This window comes from Pseudophryne corroboree, chromosome 12 (assembly GCF_028390025.1).
Source record: "Pseudophryne corroboree isolate aPseCor3 chromosome 12, aPseCor3.hap2, whole genome shotgun sequence".
NCBI lineage: Eukaryota > Metazoa > Chordata > Amphibia > Anura > Myobatrachidae > Pseudophryne > Pseudophryne corroboree.
Window position 1 is genome coordinate 115,517,291 of NC_086455.1, and position 22,993 is coordinate 115,540,283.

A 22,993-nucleotide genomic window follows, 5' to 3' on the forward strand; every position below is an offset into this window, starting at 1 on the left:
GTTCCAAAAGTCACATTGGTTTGAACCACTTAAATCTGTGGAGTTAAAATATCTCACATGGAAAGTGGTCATGCTGTTGGCCCTGGCCTGGGCCAGGCGCGTGTCAGAATTGGCGGCTTTATCCTGAAAAAGCCCTTATCTGATTTTCCATTCGGACAGGGTGGAATTGAGGACTCGTCCTCAGTTTCTCCCCAAGGTGGTTTCAGCGTCTCACCTGAACCAACCTATTGGTGGTGCCTGCGGCTACTAGGGACTTGGAGGCCTCCAAGTTGCTAGACGTTGTCAGTGCCCTGAAAATATATGTTTCCAGGACGGCTGGAGTCAGGAAATCTGACTCGCTGTTTATCCTGTGTGCACCCAACAAGCTGGGTGCTCCTGCTTCTAAGCAGACTATTGCTCGTTGGATTTGTAGTACAATTCAGCTTGCACATTCTGTGGCAGGCCTGCCACAGCCAAAAATCTGTAAATGCCCACTCCACAAGGAAGGTGGGCTCATCTTGGGCGGCTGCCCGAGGGGTCTCGGCTTTACAACTTTGCCGAGCAGCTACTTGGTCAGGAGCAAATACGTTTGTAAAATTCTACAAAATTGATATCCTGGCTGAGGAGGACCTGGAGTTCTCTCATTTGGTGCTGCAGAGTCATCCGCACTCTCCCGCCCGTTTGGGAGCTTTGGTATAATCCCCATGGTCCTTACGGAGTCCCCAGCATCCACTTAGGACGTTAGAGAAAATAAGAATTTACTTACCGATAATTCTATTTCTCATAGGCCCTCATTCCGAGTCGTTCGCTCGGTAATTTTCATCGCATCGCAATGAAATTCCGCTTAGTACGCATGCGCAATAATCGCACTGCGACTGCGCCAAGTAATTTTACAATGAAGATAGTATTTTTACTCACGGCTTTTTCTTCGCTCCGGCGATCGTAGTGTGATTGACAGGAAATGGGTGTTACTGGGCGGAAACACGGCGTTTTCGGGGCGTGTGGATAAAAACGCTACCGTTTCCGGAAAAAACGCAGGAGTGGCCGGAGAAACGGGGGAGTGTCTGGGCGAACGCTGGGTGTGTTTATGACGTCAAACCAGGAACGACAAGCACTGAACTGCTCGCAGATGCCGAGTAAGTCTGAAGCTACTCTGAAACTGCTAAGTAGTTTGTAATCGCAATATTGCGAATACATCGGTCGCAATTTTAAGAAGCTAAGATACACTCCCAGTAGGCGTAGGCTTAGCCTGAGCAACTCTGCTAAATTCGCCTTGCGAGCGATCAACTCGGAATGAGGGCCATAGTCCGTAGTGGATGCTGGGCGCCCATCCCAAGTGCGGATTGTCTGCAATACTTGTACATAGTTATTGTTACAAAAATCGGGTTATTATTGTTGTGAGCCATCTTTCAGAGGCTCCTCTGTTATCATGCTGTTAACTGGGTTCAGATCACAGGTTATACGGTGTGATTGGTGTGGCTGGTATGAGTCTTACCCGGGATTCAAAATCCTTCCTTATTGTGTACGCTCGTCCGGGCACAGTATCCTAACTGAGGCTTGGAGGAGGGTCATAGGGGGAGGAGCCAGTGCACACCAGATAGTCCTAAAGCTTTCTTTAGATGTGCCCAGTCTCCTGCGGAGCCGCTATTCCCCATGGTCCTTACGGAGTCCCCAGCATCCACTACGGACTATGAGAAATAGAATTATCGGTAAGTAAATTCTTATTTTTGCCATGTAAATGATTGCCATTTAAAAAAAAAAAAAAATAGGAGAACTCTCACAAAAGTTCTCACTTTTTGATTCTCACACCTTGTTACATTTCCCCCATCGTTTGTCCAAAACCCCAGACTAATACTGTACTTTAGGCATCTAAACAGGATCTAGGTAGCTTGCACCTACAGTGGTTCCTAAAGTCATTCAGTATGAATCCGGTGCCTGAGCAGTAGTGTTTCTTCTTTATAGTTTCCACTTTACTTAGGAGTTGTAAAATATAATGTTACTGTATGTGCTGTAATCTTTTGACATTTTTTTACACATTTATGTATCATTTCAGAAGGTTGTAACAATATAAAATATTCTCTTACAAGGTTATGCTTTAGTGTATTTAGCATACTGTGAACACATTGCTGTATCACAGAATGACTTATTTCTAGATGTCAGAGAGGACGTCCGGTGGAAGTTCCCCAGGGTTAACATAGTTTCCCAAGTCAAATTAACGGTAAAAGTTGAAGAACTTTTATAGTCCTGTTCTGTGCTACTAATGGAAGCCAAAAAGCTGTGAGTTGTTTAGGTCACTAAAGAGGAACTATACTTCCTACAGTACGTACCCTGCCCCCCTTCCAAATTGGTTTTTATATAGAACCGTGGGATGCTGAGAGCAGGAATTATCATATGGCTGAAATAGTCCTTGCATTTTCATTCATCACTTTGTTATTGGTATAAGAATGCAGAGAATTAACTTGTATTTAACTAATTACGTGTAAGTCGTTTTGCCGGAAAATCAATATTTACTGGGTATGTGTAAAAAATAATAATAATAATAATAATTTAAAAAAAAATAAATATATATATATATATATATATACACACATACACACACACAATCGTGGCTCCGCCTGTGTGTGTGCGCCAGGGCGTGCCCACCTAGGCGTGCCTATGGCAGCGTCTGGGACGCGCACGTTCCCTGTTCACTGCAATGGGAGCATCTCTGTGCACTACTGTAGCCTGGCTAGGTGCCAGATCACCTAGCCACGCCGGGAATGCGCGTTTGCGAAGGAGCCGCATCTGTATGTAATATATATATTTTTTTTTTTTTTTGTAGCAAGTAGCTGTACTCATTTAAAGCACAGGTATTACAAAGGAAGGACCCATACAGAAAATAGAAGACGCAGAGTAACAGGGAGGCCTAGGAAGGAGTGCATGGGACACATAGTAAAGAGTGATGCAGAGAGGATGGCTGATAGAGAGTGTTGATAAATACTGATGACCTAGCATGCAGGCCCACAGCAGACCTGTATTTAGAACTGGAGTGAATCACTTGTGGCCATGCTATTTAGGTTGCAACAGATGGAGCAATTCAGTTGTTGCTCTGTTTGTCCACGAATAGCTGCAGGCGTGCACATTTCAGATCGCAGCCTCCTAAGGTGTTGAGCAGAAATGTATGAAAAGTCAGCTCTTTGGGGGGCCAAACTTTTTGTGACACGCCCATTAATTTAGACGTGTTTAGCTGCTTTGAGCGGCTAACCTTGTCTGTCTGGACGCGAGGTGCACATCAGAATTATTTGAATATTACCCTGCGATCTCCCATCACAAGTTATCTGTGTCATATGTGTTTGTGCAGTGCCACATCCTGACGACAGTGCATGCTGGCACCGAAACGTTGATATGATGTTCTGCTGAAGTTTTTTGAATACATCACTTTGCAACAAAAGCCTCTGAATGTCGTCCCATCAATTTTGATTGATATATGTGTATATCTCAAGATCTATTTTGCAGGAAAATTTGACTAATCAGGCAGCTTATCTTGACTCATGAAGTTGCTGTATACATGTAAATCCAGTAGATGGCGCACCAAGACAAATACTACATATAAACTCGCTACAGTATGTGTTACTTGCAACCTTTCAGTGTTACTGTAGGTTAAGCAACGGATTTGGGATCTACAAAATAATATTTGTTTGACTAAAGTGAAGTTAGACTGGACTGTGAGATTGATTGCCCCTTGAATTGGATTTTCTGGTTTACATAATAAAATAGAAATCTGTGGATTATTGCATATCGGTGTTTTGTCACAGGAACAAATGCAAAGGGCTGCAGGCGTAGTTCTTAGGACCAGCTGCTTCTCCCATGGCCAGCTTTACTTGGCTTGCACACGAGTTGGTATTTTTGTGTTAAACCTTGAAAGAAAAACTGCAAATATTGTTTACAAAGACATTTTGTGATCAATGTCTACAATATAAAATATACATCACAATACTAGATGCCACTACTGTCTTTGTAAAACGAGTTCTGCTGAGCAATAACAAACATCCACACGAGCGAAGCTGCGGGCAAACAGTAATAAAATTATTAAAAAAGAAAATCAACACACACACTAATATATTTATATTATGAAGTGATCGAAATTCCGGCGTCGACATTTTCACTGCCGGGATCCTGACCAGATCCCCCACATACAGCTTGCATTACTAACAAACGTATTCGTTTTTCATCTGATATCTATCAAATCAAAAGATTTTATATAAAAATGTGCTAAAACAGGAAACATCCATAATCTAGTCAAAAATGGATGAAAAGTTTCAAAGGTGCAAAAGTTTTACCTGCAGCTTTTCACTATACAATCACTTCATCTAGTCTAATAAAAAGGTTAGCAGCTTTTTACTGTTTTAAAGTGTACTCCACTGTATTCTACCCTTTCGTGACAAGTGTATTGTGAATTTACCCAGTAGCCAGATATATTCACCTTTGCTCTTACTCATTTTCTCATAACCTGTGTATAATCCCCAGTTTCCTGTTATTTATGTCTTTCGCAGCTCCTGGATGTGGTCTCTTCCCTAGCTGCAAAACGAAAGCGCATTCTTGTTCTAGGTAGAAAACACATGTTAATCAATACAAAGCAATGGTTAAAAGAGGACATAAAACACTTGCAGAAATGTGCTGATTGCTTTTTCCTTGATAACATGTAAGTACAATTTATTTGCTGTAAATACGTATTTTTTATTTTTTTTTACTTTTTGTGAAGTTTTTTGTAAACAAAGACAAATCAAAAGGGGGGGGTAATAAAATAAATATCAACTGTCAATAAATACTTCACCATTTCTTAAGGTCTGACTGGCCGATACTGGCTGTTATATTTGAAAAGAAAACATAAAAATCCTAAATCAGTGGCAGGGCCAGTTGTAGACCTTGTGGATCTCAGGGCAAAAGTTTCCTTTGGGTGCCCCCATATTTAAAACAGTGCCAGTAACAAAAATATAGGGGTGTGGCCACAGAATAGTACCAATTCAGATTACACCGTACAGTATTGTCCTTTATACACATTACACAACACAGTGTTTTCTTTATTCAATATTTTTTATTTGATTTTGATGCAGTTAAACAATAACATATGCTTTGTGGCAAGTATATCATGCATGCGTAAACGAACAGTAAAATAATAAAAAGAAAAAAGGTAAAAATAAAAGTCCTTGGTGTGGTCTCTTTCTGTACATTACACAGTATAAAACAAACAGTGGTATAAAATAGTGGACATGCCTCGGGAAGAATATACCAAAATAAGATAGTGAACATACATATAAGTAAAAAATAAACTGCCATGAAGACAAATTTGGTATTACAGATACCTTGATAAACTAGGAGTAACGGTATGCAATATATTCAACATTAATACTAGGCCGAGTTAGACTGTAGATGAAGAAAGGCCCTGACTATATGGAGAAGAAAGCCATCTGTCCCAGATTTTATAGAATTTATCAGGAGTTTTTCTAGATATGTATATAAACTTTTCATGGGACACAACCGAGTTCACCAGGGGTATCCATACATTAACATTGGGGCCCAGAATGTGCCATCCAGGATCTTGCTCTCAGAACTTTAGCGAGAGCACATAAATTAAGAGCATATCATCTAGAATTCACATGTAATATTTCCTCATCGATTACTGCGAGGGCACAAACCGAAGACGTAAGAATATCTGATGGGATACCCGTAGAAATTATAATCCCAATCACGGCTTGCCAAAAGGCACTCACCACGGGACAATACCACAGCAAGTGCCAAAAGGTGCCATCTAATGAATCACATATTGGGCATTTAGAATCAGTTCTCCCTCCCGTCTTAAACAGTCGAGTAGGGGTGAGATAGACTCGGTGGAGGATAAATAAATGTATTTGTTGAAAACGTGCAGAGGCGGTAGCACCCTCCCAAATATCTGTGGAGATAGGACCTAGATCAGATTCCCATTTGGAACGAAGACCTGGAAGTGCGGCAGAGTGATGGGCATTGAGCAGAGTTGAATAAAGCACAGAAATGGCTTTAGATTGTCCCGTGGACGCCAAAAGTGACTTGACAGGAGAGGTTTGTACTACAGACGGCACAGTACCAAACTGAGACGAACACGCGTGCCGAAGCTGGAGGTAACGATAGAAGTATGACATAGGCAGACTAAAATCAGTGCGTAACTGTTCAAAGGTTTTTAAAGTACCCGACAAGTATATCTGGCCAATGGAGTGTATACCCCAGTATCCCCATAATGTCCCCATTCGCAAAGGGACAAGGTCATAAAAGGCATGGATATGAGTCAGAGGTGTACCAGGATCCCATCCCTCGTCCTGCAATAACCAATGAACCGGTCTCCAAATCATAATAGCCTGTTTGATAAGCGGCATAGTAAGAACAGACTATTATTGCTCAATAACAATTGTAGGGAAGTGAGACCAGTCCGCTCCTGGGCCAACAGCTGGGACATCAACGTATCCCCATTAACATCTTTAACCCAGGGTATCAAATAAGATAATTGAGCCGTCATATAATCTAAATTTAGGAAGAGCAAGACCATCTGAGTCTCCGGACCTTGTTAAGGTATCCAGTTTGTTCCTAGCTCTGCGATGAGACCAAACCAGCGAAGACAAAAGACCATCAATTTTATCACATATATGCCGAGGTAAAAAAATAGGGGAATGTTGAATAATATAAAGTATTTTAGGTAGACCATTTTAATGAGATTAATCCTGTCCATAACAGTAAATGGGTGTTTCCCCCACACTTTAGTACGAGACTGTATATAATCTATTTGAGGTTGCAGATGTAACGTAAAAAACCCAGTGTACTTTGCAGAAAGAGATTTAACAACGGTAAGTTCTTACCATAAATCTTGTTTTATCCAGTGCCCCCCATAAGAACTCCCACTCCACTGAGTCAAATGCTTTAGCAGCGTCCAATGACACAATAACCGAGGAGCTGGAGTCCTCGTGAGGGGACTGCAAATGAGTATAAAGTCGCCTCAGATTAAGTAAAGTAGACCGACCCGGCATAAACCCAGTTTGGTCCTCGTGGATTAAATGTGTGATTATTGAGCTCAGTCTAGTTATTTTTATATATGTAGTTAACAGTGAGATTGGACGATAAGATTCTACAATTTCTGGGTCTTTATCCGGTTTTAACAGGACTATAGTCAAGGCTTCTGACATAGAACTGGGCAAGTTCCCATGTCAAACAAATCATTAAATAGTTTAAGTTTGGGGCCATAAAAATGTAGGTGCTTTTTGTAAAGTTCTAGGGGGATCCCATCTAGTCCAAACGTTTTACCCCCGGGGAATGATTTGATCGCAGAATTAGCGTCAGGGGAGAGTCTAAAATTTCAACAGCTTCTGTAGGTAATGTAGGCATAGAAATCTTATCCAAATAATCCAGAATTTCTAAAGTATCATATACTTTAGAAATTCTGGATTATTTAGATAAGATTTCTATCATATACTAGTCTCGAGCCATATAGTGTCTCATAATACATGACAAACCCCTCCACAATAGCAGGGGTATGTGAACGAAGTACATTGTCAGTGGTGCGTATAGCAATAACAGTGTTAGAGGCCCCGTCAACGCCCGCCAATTTTGCCATAAAACTGCCAGGCCTATCACCCGTTGCATAGTATGTGTATTGAATATAAAGTAAACTATATTTAGCCTTATCCGTTAAACAGTTACACCAATCAGCCTGGACATGCAACCATCACTCCTTAGTAGTACTAAGATTATCAGTAAGATACTGTACTTCCAACACTCTGCACGCAGCCTCCAAGTCCTGCTCCTGACGTTTATAGTTTGATTTTAAAGACGCTACCACCTTAATTAGTGTACAACGTAAATGCACCTTAAAAGCGTCCCAGAGCACAGGATCAGCTGCAGATGCCTCATTCATCTTCAAAAAAATCACTCCACAACTGTTCTAGCTCCTCTCCCGTGCCCAACTGTGTCAGCCAAAATGAGTTAAACTTCCAAAATAATTGACCCCTACCAGCACCCATATCCAAACCCCAAACAATTGGTGAATGGTCTGAAATGCCTCTTGTATCATACTGAATATTTGTAACCCTTGGCAGTAAACATTTGGTAGTTAAAGCTAAGTCTATTCTAGAGAGAGAAGAATATGTGGCAGAGAAACAAGAGTTTTGACGTACACCTGGATGGTGCACTCTCCATACATCCAACAGGCCCAAACTTTCCAACAACAGTGCAAAAGTACCCTGACGTGCATGGGAAGCAGCAGAGGACAGACTAACTCTATCTAGAACAGGGTCGAGAACATTATTAAAGTCGCCAACACAGGCAGTAGATAGGGTAGAGAGCCATAAATTCTGCTGCTTTTTTAAGAACGTCCGTAGAGAAGGGGGGAGGTATATATGGCAAGTAAGAGCAAAGACATTGAATAGATTTGGCATTTCAAAAAAAGTATTTGCCCCATGGGTCTGTCTTCACCTGGTCAAGGATAAACGGGACTGATTTTCGTACCAGAATCGAGACACCCCGAGAGTGAGTCGTACGTATGAGTGGAATGGTACGCCCAACCCATCCAAGGCTTTTTAAGAGCAAGGAGTTTTAGCTCCAACCAAGTGAGTCTCCATAAGGCAAATAATGTCTGCACTAAATTGTTTAAAGTGCCTGATCACCAGAGAACTATTAATTTTATCGTTTAACCCCCTAACGTTCCATGACAGAAGTTTCAGCTGATTAGTGGTCATAATTCACCCAACAGTAATATATTGAGTCCATCCCGAATATCTTAAGACCAATACATATGCGGACACCAAGGTAGCAAAACAGAGGACACCATATACAGCAAAGCAGAAAAATATATATAAAAAAAAAAACAACCCCCCCACCCCGTATACCGGACCAAGCTGTGGCATACCTATTCACATAAAATGTAACCCCCGAACCAAACAGAGAAAATTAACACACAGCGACAATAGATATAATGACTAAAAGACCAGGGGCAGGCCACTCACCATCCAACAAATATAGCAAGAGGACACCTCCCCGAGCATCCCAGTAGAAGGCCAAATGGGAGAAATGTACAATAACATCATCACAATATATAACCTGAGCATCAGAGTATAATCCATATTCTACATACAGAATATACAAAATGAGTTAGAGGAAAAAAGAATCAAAAAGTAAAAACAATTTTCAAGGGTCAGTCGCTAAAGCCCTCCGAGCCGGGGCCCAGCGGTCCAACCAAAGTGCAGCCTCATGAGGTGTAGCAAAAAATGTAGCCTCTCCATCCACCATGACCCACAGTCTGGAACTGGAAGGAAATAACATTGCATCTTGTAAGTTAAGATCCCTAAGACTTCTCTTGATCAGGATGAATTGTACACGGTCTTATTGCACTTCCAGTGCGAAATCTGGGAACACCGAAATTTTAGAACCATTCCACAGCACCTGATCTTTATTGCAAACCAAGCTCAGTACAACATTACGGTCACAGTAATGGAAGAATTTCGCTATTGGTACGCCGAGGAGCACCCGGAGGAAGTGGACAGAAGGGAATTCTGTGGCCTCTTTCCACGGTAAAAAAGGGGATGAAGGAATCCACTCCAAAGGTTTTGGACAACCAAGTCTCAAGGAATTTTTCCGGATTTGAGCTTTTCTCCTTTTCAGGGAGCACCATGAAGCAGATATTATTCCTCCTAAGGCGCCCTTCCATATCCAGCATTTTACCTTTGATGTCGGATACTTGACCTTCAATGAGGTTAAACGAGAGCTCATCGGAGATACTTTATCCTCCAATGTTGAGGTAAGGGTCTCGACCTCTCCAATCCGCTCCCTGACCCTCTGGAGATCATGATGTAGTATGGACAAATCTGCTTGTACTTGACCAATTTTGTCGGAGAGGCAGGACTCACTATCTGCCAGAGCCTCCAGCACCCTCCGTATTGCATCCTCTGTGGAACCAGCAGGAGGAGACGAAGTCTCATCCTCTCTGTTAGGCATCGTTGCTTTCCCTCTCGGTGTATGTGCACATTTTTCCAGCTTGGCTGCAGCCGAGTTGTTATGATGCTTCACCATGATCAATATCAAGTGGAAAAAAATATTACACTAGGGAGTATGGCACTGAGCAGTGTATAATAATGTCCGATCACTCCAGAACACAGTTAAATGGGCTGCAGAAACTGGGTAAACCGAGTCACAGTACAGCACAGTGTAGACAAGGAATAAGTCTCTCCTTTCACATAAAAAACAGGGGACTGTAGATATAGAGAAGCAACAATAAAAAGGGACCAGTCCAGAGCATAAATGTAGAATAAGAGTTTATCAGTAGCAGCTGTAAATAGAAGAAATATCCAGCAGCAAATAGCCTTACAAGGCTGGAGCAGAGATAGTCCGCAACTCACATATATCCAGGACTTGCAGGTTCCACTGAGGCAAGATGGCGGCCCGGCACAAACGCAGCTGGGGATTCCAGGGGCAGCAGTCTTCAGGGCACACAGCAGGGGAGAGAGCTGTAAGCTCCGGATCTCCAGCACCGGATACAGGTCGAGCAGGTAACGGAGGACAGCGCCCATCAAGGTATCCACGGTTAGCCTCCCAGTAAGTCAGCAGCCAAGGCAGTGCGGGTGACGGATGCGGAGCTGCTCGCTGGCAGAGACGCTAGAGCCAAGGCGCCATGCTAATCCTCCCGGCGGCCAGAACAAGCACGCTCCCCACACGGAGAAGAATACCGCAATCTGCTCGGTTTTGTGCTCCTAGGAGTCCAGGGACCTTCCCCCACAGTATGAGAAAGTTCCACACGGAGAAGAATACCGCAATCTGCTCGGTTTTGTGCTCCTAGGAGTCCAGGGACCTTCCCCCACAGTATGAGAAAGTTGGGGCCCGGGGGGGGAGGGGGGGGTCCACAGGATATGTTGTCCGGATAGTTGTAGTGGAGAGCGCCCAACCCGAGCTGCTACTCCATAGCACACTTAGCCACGCCCCCCACCCTTCGTACACTTTACACCACACAGTAGAGTCCCTTGTACACGTTACTCAACAGAGTAGAGACACTTATACATGTTACACCACAGTAGAGCCGTTTATACAGGTTATGCCACAGTAGAGCTGCGTATACATGTTATACCACAGTAGAGTCGTTTATACACATTACACCACAGTAGAGACGTTTATACAGGTTATGCCACAGTAGAGCTGCGTATACATGTTATACCACAGTAGAGTCGTTTATACACATTACACCACAGTAGAGCCGTTTATACAGGTTATGCCACAGTAGAGCTGCGTATACATGTTATACCACAGTAGAGTCGTTTATACACATTACACCACAGTAGAGCCGTTTATACAGGTTATGCCACAGTAGAGTAATTTATGCAAATTACACCACAGGTTTTGCCACAGTAGAGCCGTGTATCTTTAGAATGTAAGCTCTCACGAGCAGGGCCCTCTTCCCTCATGTGCTTATCCTTTTCTTACTTTAATAATCCTCAACTGCCCAAATCCTGCAGTTTTCGGCCACCTTGAAACTTATCTCAGTGTCGTCTACTGATGTAGTTATGCTTAGTTACCCTGTACTTGTCCTATATTGTCTTCAACTGTAAGTCACTGTTTTCCTGTTTTTATTATGTGCATATGTACTCTGTAATTAGGTGCTGCGAAACCCTTGTGGCACCATATAAATAAAGGATGATAATAATAATATTATACATGTTATCTGCAGCTTCTAATGCAGGGAGAGGTGCTGCAGCAGCAGCTGGGGCAGAGAGGGGTGCTGCGGCATCAATGGAGAAAGAGGTGCTGTGGTAGCAGCTGGGGCAGAGAGAAGTGCTGCAGCATCAATGTAGAGAGAGGGTGCTGCAACTGCTGAGGCAGAAAGATGTGCTGCATTTGTAGCCGGGCAGACAGAGGTGCTGCAGCAGCTGGAGCAGAAAGGTGCTGCAACAACTGGGACAAAGAGAGGTGCTGCCACAGCTTGGGCAGAAAGAGGTGCTGCAGCAGCGGGGGTATAAAGTGGTATAGCAGGACAGAACTAACCCTGCTGCACAGCTACAAGCAGGCAGTGAGACAAATAAAGAGGATGGTAGAGCTCTGACGTGCTGGCTGTCAGGGTCACCTCTTGCTTGCCCTGTCCCCTACCGAGTTTGAGTCACTGTGTGCCCTCTGCTTCTCCTCCTCCTGCTCTGTGGCTGCCTGCATTATATCGGGTGGAGGGAGGAGGCAGGTGGCGGCATCTGGAGCTCGCACTCAACCGGAGCTATACCCCTGCCATACCCATACCCCTGGGTCGCTATACAGCGGCGTTCACAGATATATCTGCGCATTGTGCTGTGTATATGGGTGGTCTGCTCACTGCACAAGCCAGCATTGATTGACAGTGCAACTGGGTGGGTGCATGTTAATGCCCGCCCAGTTTGTGACGTCAGTCACAATGGATCAGGCAGTGTGTATGCCCCACACACTGCCCGATCCGCCTGTAGATATATCTGCAGATCAGTTGATCTGCAGATATTTTTATAAGTGTGTACCCAGCATTAGCCAAATTGGTACATAATCGGCTTGTGAACTCTTACTCATATACAGGAGCTCTGTTACATAATATTGTGCTTTTTCTTTATAATTGGTAGCTGGTGCCACGCTTGTTTTGTTTGTTTGCCGACACCCCGAAGCTGAGAATCCTGACCTCCCCCCAAACCTATCCCCCCCCCCCCCTTCCCGCAGCCTACACCTAACCGTCCCTTCCCCACAGCCTAACCCTAACCCACCCTTCCACGTAGCCTAACACTAACCCTCCCCTCCCCCACAACCAATAAGGAGTCCTGGCAGAGGGCTCCCTTTCGGGATTCCGGTAGTCGGGATCCCAGAGCCGGCATTTCAATCCATGTCGAGATGCTGGCGTCTGCATTTCGAGCAATGTCGCATTTCCAGTGTCACCATTCTGGCTGCCGGGATGCTAAATGCCGGTGTCCTGAGTGGATCACATTTCTGGTACTCAGTATAAAGCATTCAGCTGCAGACTTTAAGGATGCTTAACGTGACCAAGATAAAAGAAGTCAGCCTGCAACCATATGACCTGATGATTACAAAGTGCATATGTAATAATACTGCTTTCTTCATTACATGCGGGATAAACAAAAATGTTTTAAGTTTTAAAATGAGAACTACATTTACAATGGAAATTTTCATAGATAAAGCTTAAAGTTAAATACATTATATGTACTTAACATATAGTTCTATTTCAGCTGAATTAGAAATAAAGGTTGCCTCAGCATTTCTTACCGATTTGGTTACTAATCTTACACCCTGTAGCTTTAGACAAGTGTATGTACAAGTGTATAGTAAGTTGTGCCGATGCTGGACAAATAGCTTAAATGACCAAGCATAGCATTATATATATGCTTGCTGTGTCATCATTGATATCTCAGTGTGTATCAGGCACCACTTTATTTTGAACCTATTAGCTAGGAAACTGAAGGCGGTAACTACGGCCCTCATTCCGAGTTGTTCGCTCGCAAGCGGATTTTAGCAGATTTGCTCATGCTAAGCCGCCGCCTACTGGGAGTGAATCTTAGCATCTTAAAAATGCGAACGATGTATTCGCAATATTGCGATTACACACCTCGTAGCAGTTTCTGAGTAGCTCCAGACTTACTCGGCATCTGCGATCAGTTCAGTGCTTGTCGTCCCTGGTTTGACGTCACAAACACACCCAGCGTTCGCCCAGACACTCCCCCGTTTCTCCGGCCACTCCTGCGTTTTTTCCGGAAACGGTAGCGTTTTTTCCCACACGCCCATAAAACGGCCTGTTTCCGCCCAGTAACACCCATTTCCTGTCAATCACATTACGATCGCCAGAACGATGAAAAAGCCGTGAGTAAAAATCCTAACTGCATAGCAAATTTACTTGGCGCAGTCGCAGTGCGGACATTGCGCATGCGCATTAAGCGGAAAATCGCTGCGATGCGAAGATTTTTACCGAGCGAACAACTCGGAATGACCTCCTACATCTCTTGTTTTACGGGGCTCTGAGTGGAGGAGTATAGAAATACTCACCTTTCCTAGCAGATACAGATTTGTTAGGTGCTAACTTTAATTCCATGTGCTTCTCTCACTCCTGTCATGCACAGATCATTGGATGATCCTTTCCTGCTTTATGCCTGCCTAAGCTCTGGAAGCCACTGCTGCTTTTTAACCAGAGACCTACTACGGGACCACAAGGCCTGTCTGCCTGATCCTGAAATGCAGCATCTCTTCTTCAAATGGCAGCGTGGACACCAGCTGGTGATTCCTTCTTCCGCACAGGATGTTCGTCTGTGGGTAAGTAGAACATACTACTAGACTGTAAAGGAAGGAACCAATCTAGACAGATTATTCAGTTGTTTAACTGGCGGACTACATTGGTTTGAGAAGAAGCCTGTTTAGTACCAAATCCTCAAAGCAAATGTACTCATATCTTTATAACGTCCGTGCATAAGAAATGACAGGTAAACGTGATGAAAAGCACAAAAAATGCAATGGGGAAAGAGTTTGAAGTGTGGAAGCTAGCATCTGATTGGTTGCAGGGTTGTCCAATACACTTTTGTTATGTAAACCCTGACACTGCATTCACTGGCCAGAAAAGAGAGCAGACAACCCGTAAGCAGGAATTTAGGGTCTTATTCAGGTTTGTTAGCAATTGGGCAAAACCATGTGCACTGCAGGTGGGGCAGATGTAACGTGCAAAGAGATTTAGACTTGGGTGGGATGTGTTCAAACTGAAATGTAAATTGCATTGTGGAAATAAAGCAGCCAGTATTTACCCTGCACAGAAACAATATAACCCACACAAATCTAAATCTCTTTGCACATGTTACATCAGCCCTACCTGCAGTAAAACATGGTTTTGCTTACTTTTTAGGTTTGCTAACAAACCTGAATAACCCCCTTAGTTAGCAGCATAGTTACTGGAAATGTAAGTGAAGAAGGAACAGGATAAGGATGTACTCCGGCTCTCCTGCTTCTGCTCACCATGCCAGTCACATCAGTATTCATATGTGCGTGCAGGAAGGTGCACAGGAGACTCCATGTTTTCCCAGGTGCTTCTTCTGTTTCTGAAGACCTAGGACAGTGACTGGACCATCAAGAATAAAACAGTACCAGTGTCACCTCTGTTGGCATGAGGAAATGAAACATATGGTTTCCAGAATTCCAGTTTTAATGAATATCATCCCTACTGGAAGGGTAGACAAAATGGGGTTGGAGCTTTATTTTTGAAACAATGTAACAGTATGACATTTCTTCACTATTATTTTGTTTAGTGGAGGGACTTTTTAAATATTATTATTATTTAAGGTAGACTACATGACTATCTTAAATGTTGTTGATAAAAGCCAAGACCCCCACTCGTCCTGGCACTGGGGCAGTGGCTAGAGCAGTGATTTTCAACCTTTTTTTACTCGCGGCACACCGAACAATATTTTAAAATTGCCAAGGCACACTATAAGTTCCCCACAGTAAAAAAAAAATCCACACATACATTGGCCTACACAGAAAAAACAATCGCATTGCTCCCCACATAAATCAATTACATTGCTCCCCACATAAATCATGTTGCTCAATACATAAATCACATTGTTCCCCCCATAAATCCTTATTCTCCCCACATAAATCCTATTGTTCCCCACAGGAGAAATAAAATAACAAATATTAGCCCCTACTGGTCAGCTGTCCTCCTCCCTGTCCCTCAGTGGCGGGGATTGTTCATAGTGAAGTGCTGCGAATACTGAGCAGCGGGCAGTCGGGCAGATGTGGGTGGGCATGGAAAGCTGTGTATGCAGGCAGGAACTGGAAGATGTGTATGCAGGCGGGTGGGCTGGCTGGGTGGTGAGATGTGGCGGCCGTGACCTATGATATCAGCACGACTAATCATCTAAGAAGAGCCCGGGCCAACAGTTCACTCTGAAGGTGCAGGAAGCTGCTCTGGCTCCGCGGCACACCTTGCAACTGGTTGCGGCACACTAGTGTGCCACGGCACACTGGTTGAAAAAGCCTGGGCTAGAGGATAAATCCTTATGTAGTTATACTGTATGCAGCAACATCTAAATAAGAGTGTGGCCCTGCAGAAAGCGGAGCGTAATACAGACTTGTTTTTCCCCTCATAACAAATGTAGATTGTCGAGGATAAGTCATTACTCTCTATAGGAAAACACGATCAATTTTCAATTTATTGAGATATCCAATATGGCCTGTTCACCCCGTGTTGCTTATTTCAGATATAAAAACACTGTCTCATCACATTGGATTTCGGGCCTAATTCAGACTGGATCACTGCAGCGGCAGCGATCGCAGTCTGAAGCCCTTTGCAGAGTGCGCATGCGTGCACCCCGGAAGCCCAGTGAAATGCTAAAAGCATCAGGGCTGCGATCAGGTGGTTAGGCGGGAGGGGGCGTGCCATCGGCATTAGAACGCCATTGGCGGCGTGGTCTGGACACACCTGTGTTGTCTGGACTGTGCCCCGCCAACGCCGTTCTAACGCCGTTGGCACGCCCCGCGACCGCCACTGCCTGATTGCAGCCCTGAGTTACGGGGGCGGGCTGCGGCAGCTGCGTGACGTCACACGCAGTCGCTGCAACCAGGGACGCAGCGGGTAGCCCCCTGCCAGCGCACAGGAGCTGCACTGGCAGGGAGCTACTCGCCGGGTTGCTTTCGCACCCTTGTGGGGGAGTGGGAGGGCCTGACATTCAGGGCACACTAGCCCTGTGCAGAGCGTCCTACGATCAGTTTCTCTGACATGCGGCACATCACGATCAGATCTGAATTACCCCCTACGTCTGTAATCTGAACTGATGTCCTCCATGAAACCACATAAAGTACTGTAATTTCCAGGTGGTAGCTGGAAACCCAAACCTGTGATATGGATAGGATCATCCATCGTAAATTGCAAAGCATACTGAAAGTCATACTTTTTATTATTTAGATTTAATATCCCCAGTTTCCCATGTACAATGATGTACCTTACAACTTTTACATCAATCTCTTTTTCTCTTCCCCTACAGCCAGTCCTGTGCTATGACACAATTGTGCAGACTACAGAGGACTCCTGGCACATTCCATATGATCAGGCTGGGGTGAAGAGAGCTACTTATGAAGTGCCCAATACTTGGTTATGTCTGAAGAAGACACGCTAGGAGTACAGACTGTCCGACTATGTGCTCACGTTGCTCCTTGTGGAATTACTATGAATTGTGTTCATTCTGCAATATATTTTTGGACGGATTTAATTATAATTTTCTTCTTATTTTAATGACTATATTAATACTTTGGAAATCAAGTCTGTTTTTCATGCAAACAAGATAATGATATTTGTCAAAAATGTTGAAGAATAAAGTGGCTAGAATGGCTACGTGGCACATGAATAACTGGAGTGTTGCAATTAGGGAGGCCAATCCCGGGCCATTTTTTTCAATCCCGGGATTGGCGTTTCCCTGTGTGGCTGCCCCCCTCGCTCCACCCCACCCGCTCCGCACACATCGCTCTCCAGAAACCAGGGGCGGGTGGGACCCATCAGCTCGCTCCCAGCGGCGTGTGACAGCGCAGCATGAACTCTCACTGCTGTCCTGAGGACGCTCAACGCTGATCCCTCAATCCCCGGGATTGGAGCTTGAATCCTGGCCATTTTTGGCCCTAAATTCCTGGATCCCCCCCAATCCCGGGATTGGCCTCCCTAGTTGCAATCTCAAAAACACACCGCTGTTCTGTAACATATCTCTCAATACATTTGCAATCAGCATTGTGGCTGCTTTATGTATTCAGAATCTAATATCTTTGGAAATTGGTGGATGATGCAGCAGGAGGAGTGATCTAGACGCACTAGACTGCATATGAGCCTGCTACTACAGAAGAAACAGCTTATGTTAAGATAGGTTTGGGTATGGTATGCCGGCAGGCAGCATACCGATGCCAGGATCCCAACCGACAGAATGCCGGCGGGGGGTACGAGCGCAACAAAGCCCCTTGCTGGCTCTGTGGCTCACGCAGGTTCTATTCCCACTCTATGGGTGTCGTTATCACAGAGTGGGAATAGCCCCTGTAAGTCGGCATTCCGGCTGTCAGCATTTCTAGCAGTCAGGATTCCGGCGTCTGCATCCTGACCACCGGGAGTATTTCTGAGCTAAAAAATGTGCATTATATTTGTGTTTAATGGAAACCTGTTTCTAGTTGATGGCTGTATGTGGACATGGAATACTAGACATTACAGCACACCATTACCTGATGCCTTCCCCCATATCTCACAACTGAAAACCCATTTATGCTTACTCCAAGCTAATACTGTGAACAGTGTATTTAGAAGGTTTCCCTGATTGGTGAGCCCTTAGGCTAGGGCCACACATAGCAGCCAAGCGAGTCCCACTGAACGGGCCCTGCTTGACCGTGAGGGGGGTTTTGTGTTCACACGGATCTTGTTCTGCGGGATCCCGCAGAACAGGATCCGGTCAGTGACACACGGGATTTCATAGGCACAGCCCCACTGTGTGAACACATACATTGAAATGTATGTGTTAACACCGAAATCCCGTCGCCCTGCCGTCCGGCCCAACCGGTTGGATTCGGTGGCGGCGGGACTGCCGCACATGTGTGGGGGTGCCTGCATAGGCGCCCATGTGCAGTCTCCTTCCGGCCAAGCGGGTCCCGCTGAACGGGCCCCACTTGGCCGCTATGTATGGCCCTACCCTAACAGACACAGTGCATGGCAGTGGAGCCCAGCTGGAATTGGAAGGCCATTCGCCGATTGGGCATCCCATACTCAACAGACCCTTCCCCAGGCAAACAGAAGGAGGGAGGAGATACTTGGCAGTATGTTTAGTGTAGTAATATATATGGCTATAAGTAAAGAAAGCTACCCCTCTCCAGAGTGGTGACAGAATAATATATTTTCTCTTACGTCCTAGAGGATACTGGGGATCCATTAAGTACCATGGGGTATAGATGGGTCCACTAGGAGCCATGGGCACTTTAAGAATTTGACAGTGTGGGCTGGCCCCTCCCTCTATGCCCCTCCAACCAGACTCAGTTTAGAAAATGTGCCTGGAGGAGCCGGTCACGCTTATGGAAGCTCCTGAAGAGTTTCTACATTTATTTTTCGGTTTGTTATTTTCAGGCAGGACTGAATGGCACCAGCCTGCCTGCTTCGTGGAACTTAGGGTGGGAACCGGCCCAACCTCTTAAAGGGTTAATGGTCCTGTTCCCCACTGACAGGACACTAGCTTCTGAGGGAACTATTCTCAAGCCCCACCGCGGCGAGCGTACATTCCCGCAGCACGCCGCCACCCCTAACAGAGCCAGAAGACTGAAGAGTGGTGAGTACTAAGCCAGCGTCCCGGTAAGGGGGTCGCCAGCCATTATGGTGGCATGAGGGTACGGAGACGTGCGGCTTCTAACCGGGGCGGACTGCGTCTCCAGACTCAGTACACAACTGCGTCTAAGTACACTGTACACATTACCCACACTGGCAAACAAAGCCTTAAAGCGAATCTGACTCCATTTTAAGCACTAAATTACCTCAGCCAGTGTAAAAAAAAAGCGGGAAGACCGCATGCCATTGAAGGGGCGGGGCTTCACTATGAGCGGATCCAGCAGCTCACCAGCGCCATTTTCCCTCTGCTTTGGACACAGACGCTGACTGACAGGGACTCGCAGCTCCTCCGGTGTGACTGCAGATTACCTCAGCGGTACCAGGGGGTCATAGTAGTGGGGGAGCGATTATTAGTGTACTTTGGGGGTCATTCCGAGTTGATCATAGCTGTGCTAAATTTAGCACAGCTACGATCATTCACACTGACATGCAGGGGGACGCCCAGCACAGGGCTAGTCCACCCCGCATGTCAGTGCCGCCCCCCCCCCCCCCCCCCCCCCGCAGAAGTGCAAAGGCATCGCACAGCGGCGATGCCTTTGCACTTCAAGAGTAGCTCCCGACCAGCGCAGCTTTAGTGTGCTGGCCAGGAGCTACTCGTCGCTCCCCGGCCCACAGCAGCTGCATGTGACGTCACGCAGCCGCCGCAGCCCCTCGATCAACTCGGAATGACCCCCTTTATTCCAACTTCTTTGTAGTACTGAAACCGGACGTCCGATTCTGAACCTTAAGTCATTGAACGCGTACTTAAATGTTCAAATTCAAGATGGAGTCTCTGAGAGCGGTGATCGCAGGTCTGGTGGAGGGGGAATTCCTAGTGTCTCTGGATATCAAGGATGCGTACCTTCACATTCCTATCTGGCCACTTCATCAGGCTTATCTACGGTTTGCACTGCAGGACTGTCACTACCAGTTCCAGGCCCTGCCGTTTGGTCTCTCCACGGCACTGAGGGTGTTCACCAAGGTGATGGCAGAGATGATATTTCTCCTCAGAAAACAGGGTGTGAACATAATTCCGTACCTGGACGATCTTCTGATAAAGGCACCGTCAAGGGAGAGGTTGCTGGACAGCATTGGTCTCTCAACCAAACTTCTCCAGGATCATGGGTGGATTCTGAACCTTCTGAAATCTCACTTAGAGCCAACACGGAGGCTTCCTTTCCTGGGAATGATACTGGACATGGAGTCGCAGAAAGTGTTCCTTCCATTGGAAAAGGCATTGGTAATCCAATCAATGGTTCGGGATGTCCTGAAGCCAACCCAGATATGCATCTATGCCTTTGCCTTATGGGGAAAATGGTGGCCCCTTACGAGGCACTTGACTACGGAAGGTTTCACGCAAGACCCTTCCAGCTCGATCTGTTGGACAAATGGTCTGGATCACATCTTCACATGTCGCCAAAAGCCAGTATCTCCCTTCTGTGGTGGCTACACCTCTCACCTCGTCGAGGGTCAGAGGTTCGGAATTCAGAATTGGATTCAGCTAACCACAAACGCAAGTCTCAGAGGTTGGGGAGCAGTCACCCAAGGGGTTCAGTTTCAAGGAAGATGGTCAATTCAGGAAGTTGTCCTTCCAATCAACATTCTGGAACTCAGGCTCATATACAACGTACTTCTGCAGGCCTCATCTCTTCTTCAGGATCGGGTCATTCAAGTCCAGTCAGACAATGTGACTGCAGTAGCGTACATAAACCGACAGGGCGGAACGAAAAGCAGAGCAGCAATGTCAGAAGTGTCAAGAATTCTCCCCTGGGCAGAAAAACATGCTATGGCATTGTCAGCGGTCTTCATTTTGGGAGTAGACAACTTGGAAGCAGACTTCCTCAGCAGACACGACCTGCACCCGGGGGAGTGGGGCCTTCACTCGGAAGTGTTCAGGTGCTTGACAAGTCGATGGGGATATCCACAAATCGTCATGATGGCCTCTCGTCTCAGCAAGAAGCTCAAGCGGTATTGTTGCAGGTCGAGAGACCCACAGGCAGTGGCGGTAGATGCTCTGACGACTCCATGGGTTTATCAGATGGTGTACGTGTTTCCTCCTCTTCCTCTGAACACAAGAATTCTAAAGAGAATAAAAAGGGAAAAGGTTTAAGCAATACTCATTGCTCCGGACTGGCCAAGAAGGGCCTGGTACGCAAATCTTCTGGAGATGCTCCTCGAAGATCCGTGGCCTCTACCTCTTCGCAAGGCTCTTCTCCAACAGGGCCCATTCGTCTATCAAGACTTACCGCGGCTACGTTTAACGGCATGGAAGTTGAACAGCTGATTCTAGCCGGGAGAGGGATTCCTGGCAAGGTTATCCCAACTATGATCCAAGCCAGAAAGGGGGTAACGTCTAAACATTACCACCGTATTTGGAAGAAATACGTCTCTTGATGAGAGAGCAGAAAATTTTCAGCGGTGGAATTTAATCTGGGATGTTTCCTACTTTTTCTCCAATAAGGTGTGGATGTGGGCCTACGTCTGTGCTCCATAAAAGTACAGATTTCAACCTTGTCCATTTTCTTTCAAAAGCAATTGCCTTCTATTCCTGAGGTCCAGACATTCTTGAAAGGTGTGCTGCACATCCAACCTCCCTTTGTGACTCCCACGGCACCTTGGGATCTCAATTTGGTGCTGCAGTTCCTCCAATCAGACTGGTTTGAACCGTTACAGGAGGTGGATGTAAAGTACCTTACATGGAAGAGTGTCACACCGTTGGCCTTGGCTACAGCAAGACGTGTGTCGTAGCTGGGGGCGTTGTCTCACAAAAGCCTCTATTTAATTTTCCATGAAGACAGAGCTGAACTCAGAACTCCAACAATTTCTTCCTAAAGTGGTGTCTGCATTTCACATCAACCAACCTATTGTGGTTCCGGTTGTTACTGACACCTCTGCTACTTCAAAGTCTTTGGATGTTGTGAGGGCTTTGAAGGTGTATGTAAAGCGAACAGCTCGTCACAGGAAGTCGGACTTGCTGTTTGTTCTTTATGAACCCAATAAGATTGGGTGTCCTTCTTCAAAGCAGTCGTTTGCGCGCTGGATCAGATTTAATATCCAGCATGCTTATTCCACGGCAGGAACGCCGGTTCCAAAATCTGTACAGGCCCACTCGACTAGGTCGGTGGGTTCTTTGGCGGCTGCCAGGGGTGTCTCTGCTATACAGCTCTGCCGAGCAGCTACTTGGTCAGGTTCGAACAAGGTTCTACAAGTTCAATACTTTGGCCTCTGAGGACCTTCAGTTTGGTCAATCAGTTCTGCAGGAATCTCCACACTCTCCCACCCGGTTTGGGAGCTTCGGTACTTCCCCATGGTACTAAATGGATCCCCAGTATCCTCTAGGACATAAGAGAAAAGAGGATTTTAATTACCTACCGGTAAATCCTTTTCTCATAGTCCGTAGAGGATACTGGGCTCCCACCCGGTGCTTCATTCTTCCTGCGCTGTTACTTGGTTAAGTATTGTTGTTTGGTTCAGCTGTTCCTGTTCAAGTGGTTAGCATGACTTTCCTTTTGTTTGTGTGTGCTGGTTTGGAATCTCACCACTGTCCTTTTATATCCTCTCAAAGTATGTCCGTCTCCTCGGGCACAGTTTCCTAGACTGAGTCTGGTAGGAGGGGCATAGAGGGAGGAGCCAGCCCACACTATCAAATTCTTAAAG

At 45.6% G+C, this 22,993-nt stretch overlaps 1 protein-coding gene across 1 annotated transcript in view; it reads left to right on the top strand.

The window, feature by feature from the left end:
• PRORP (protein only RNase P catalytic subunit) overlaps nt 1-17,345 on the top strand; it is a 292,221-nt gene extending 274,876 nt beyond the window's left edge. The window contains exons 5-7 of the mRNA XM_063947896.1: nt 4,512-4,660; nt 14,094-14,283; nt 17,001-17,345. Of these exons, the coding sequence (XP_063803966.1) occupies nt 4,512-4,660; nt 14,094-14,283; nt 17,001-17,132 (471 nt within the window). The 3' untranslated portion in view covers nt 17,133-17,345. The remainder of the gene's footprint in view (nt 1-4,511; nt 4,661-14,093; nt 14,284-17,000) is intronic.
• The last annotated feature ends 5,648 nt before the right edge of the window (nt 17,346-22,993 follow it).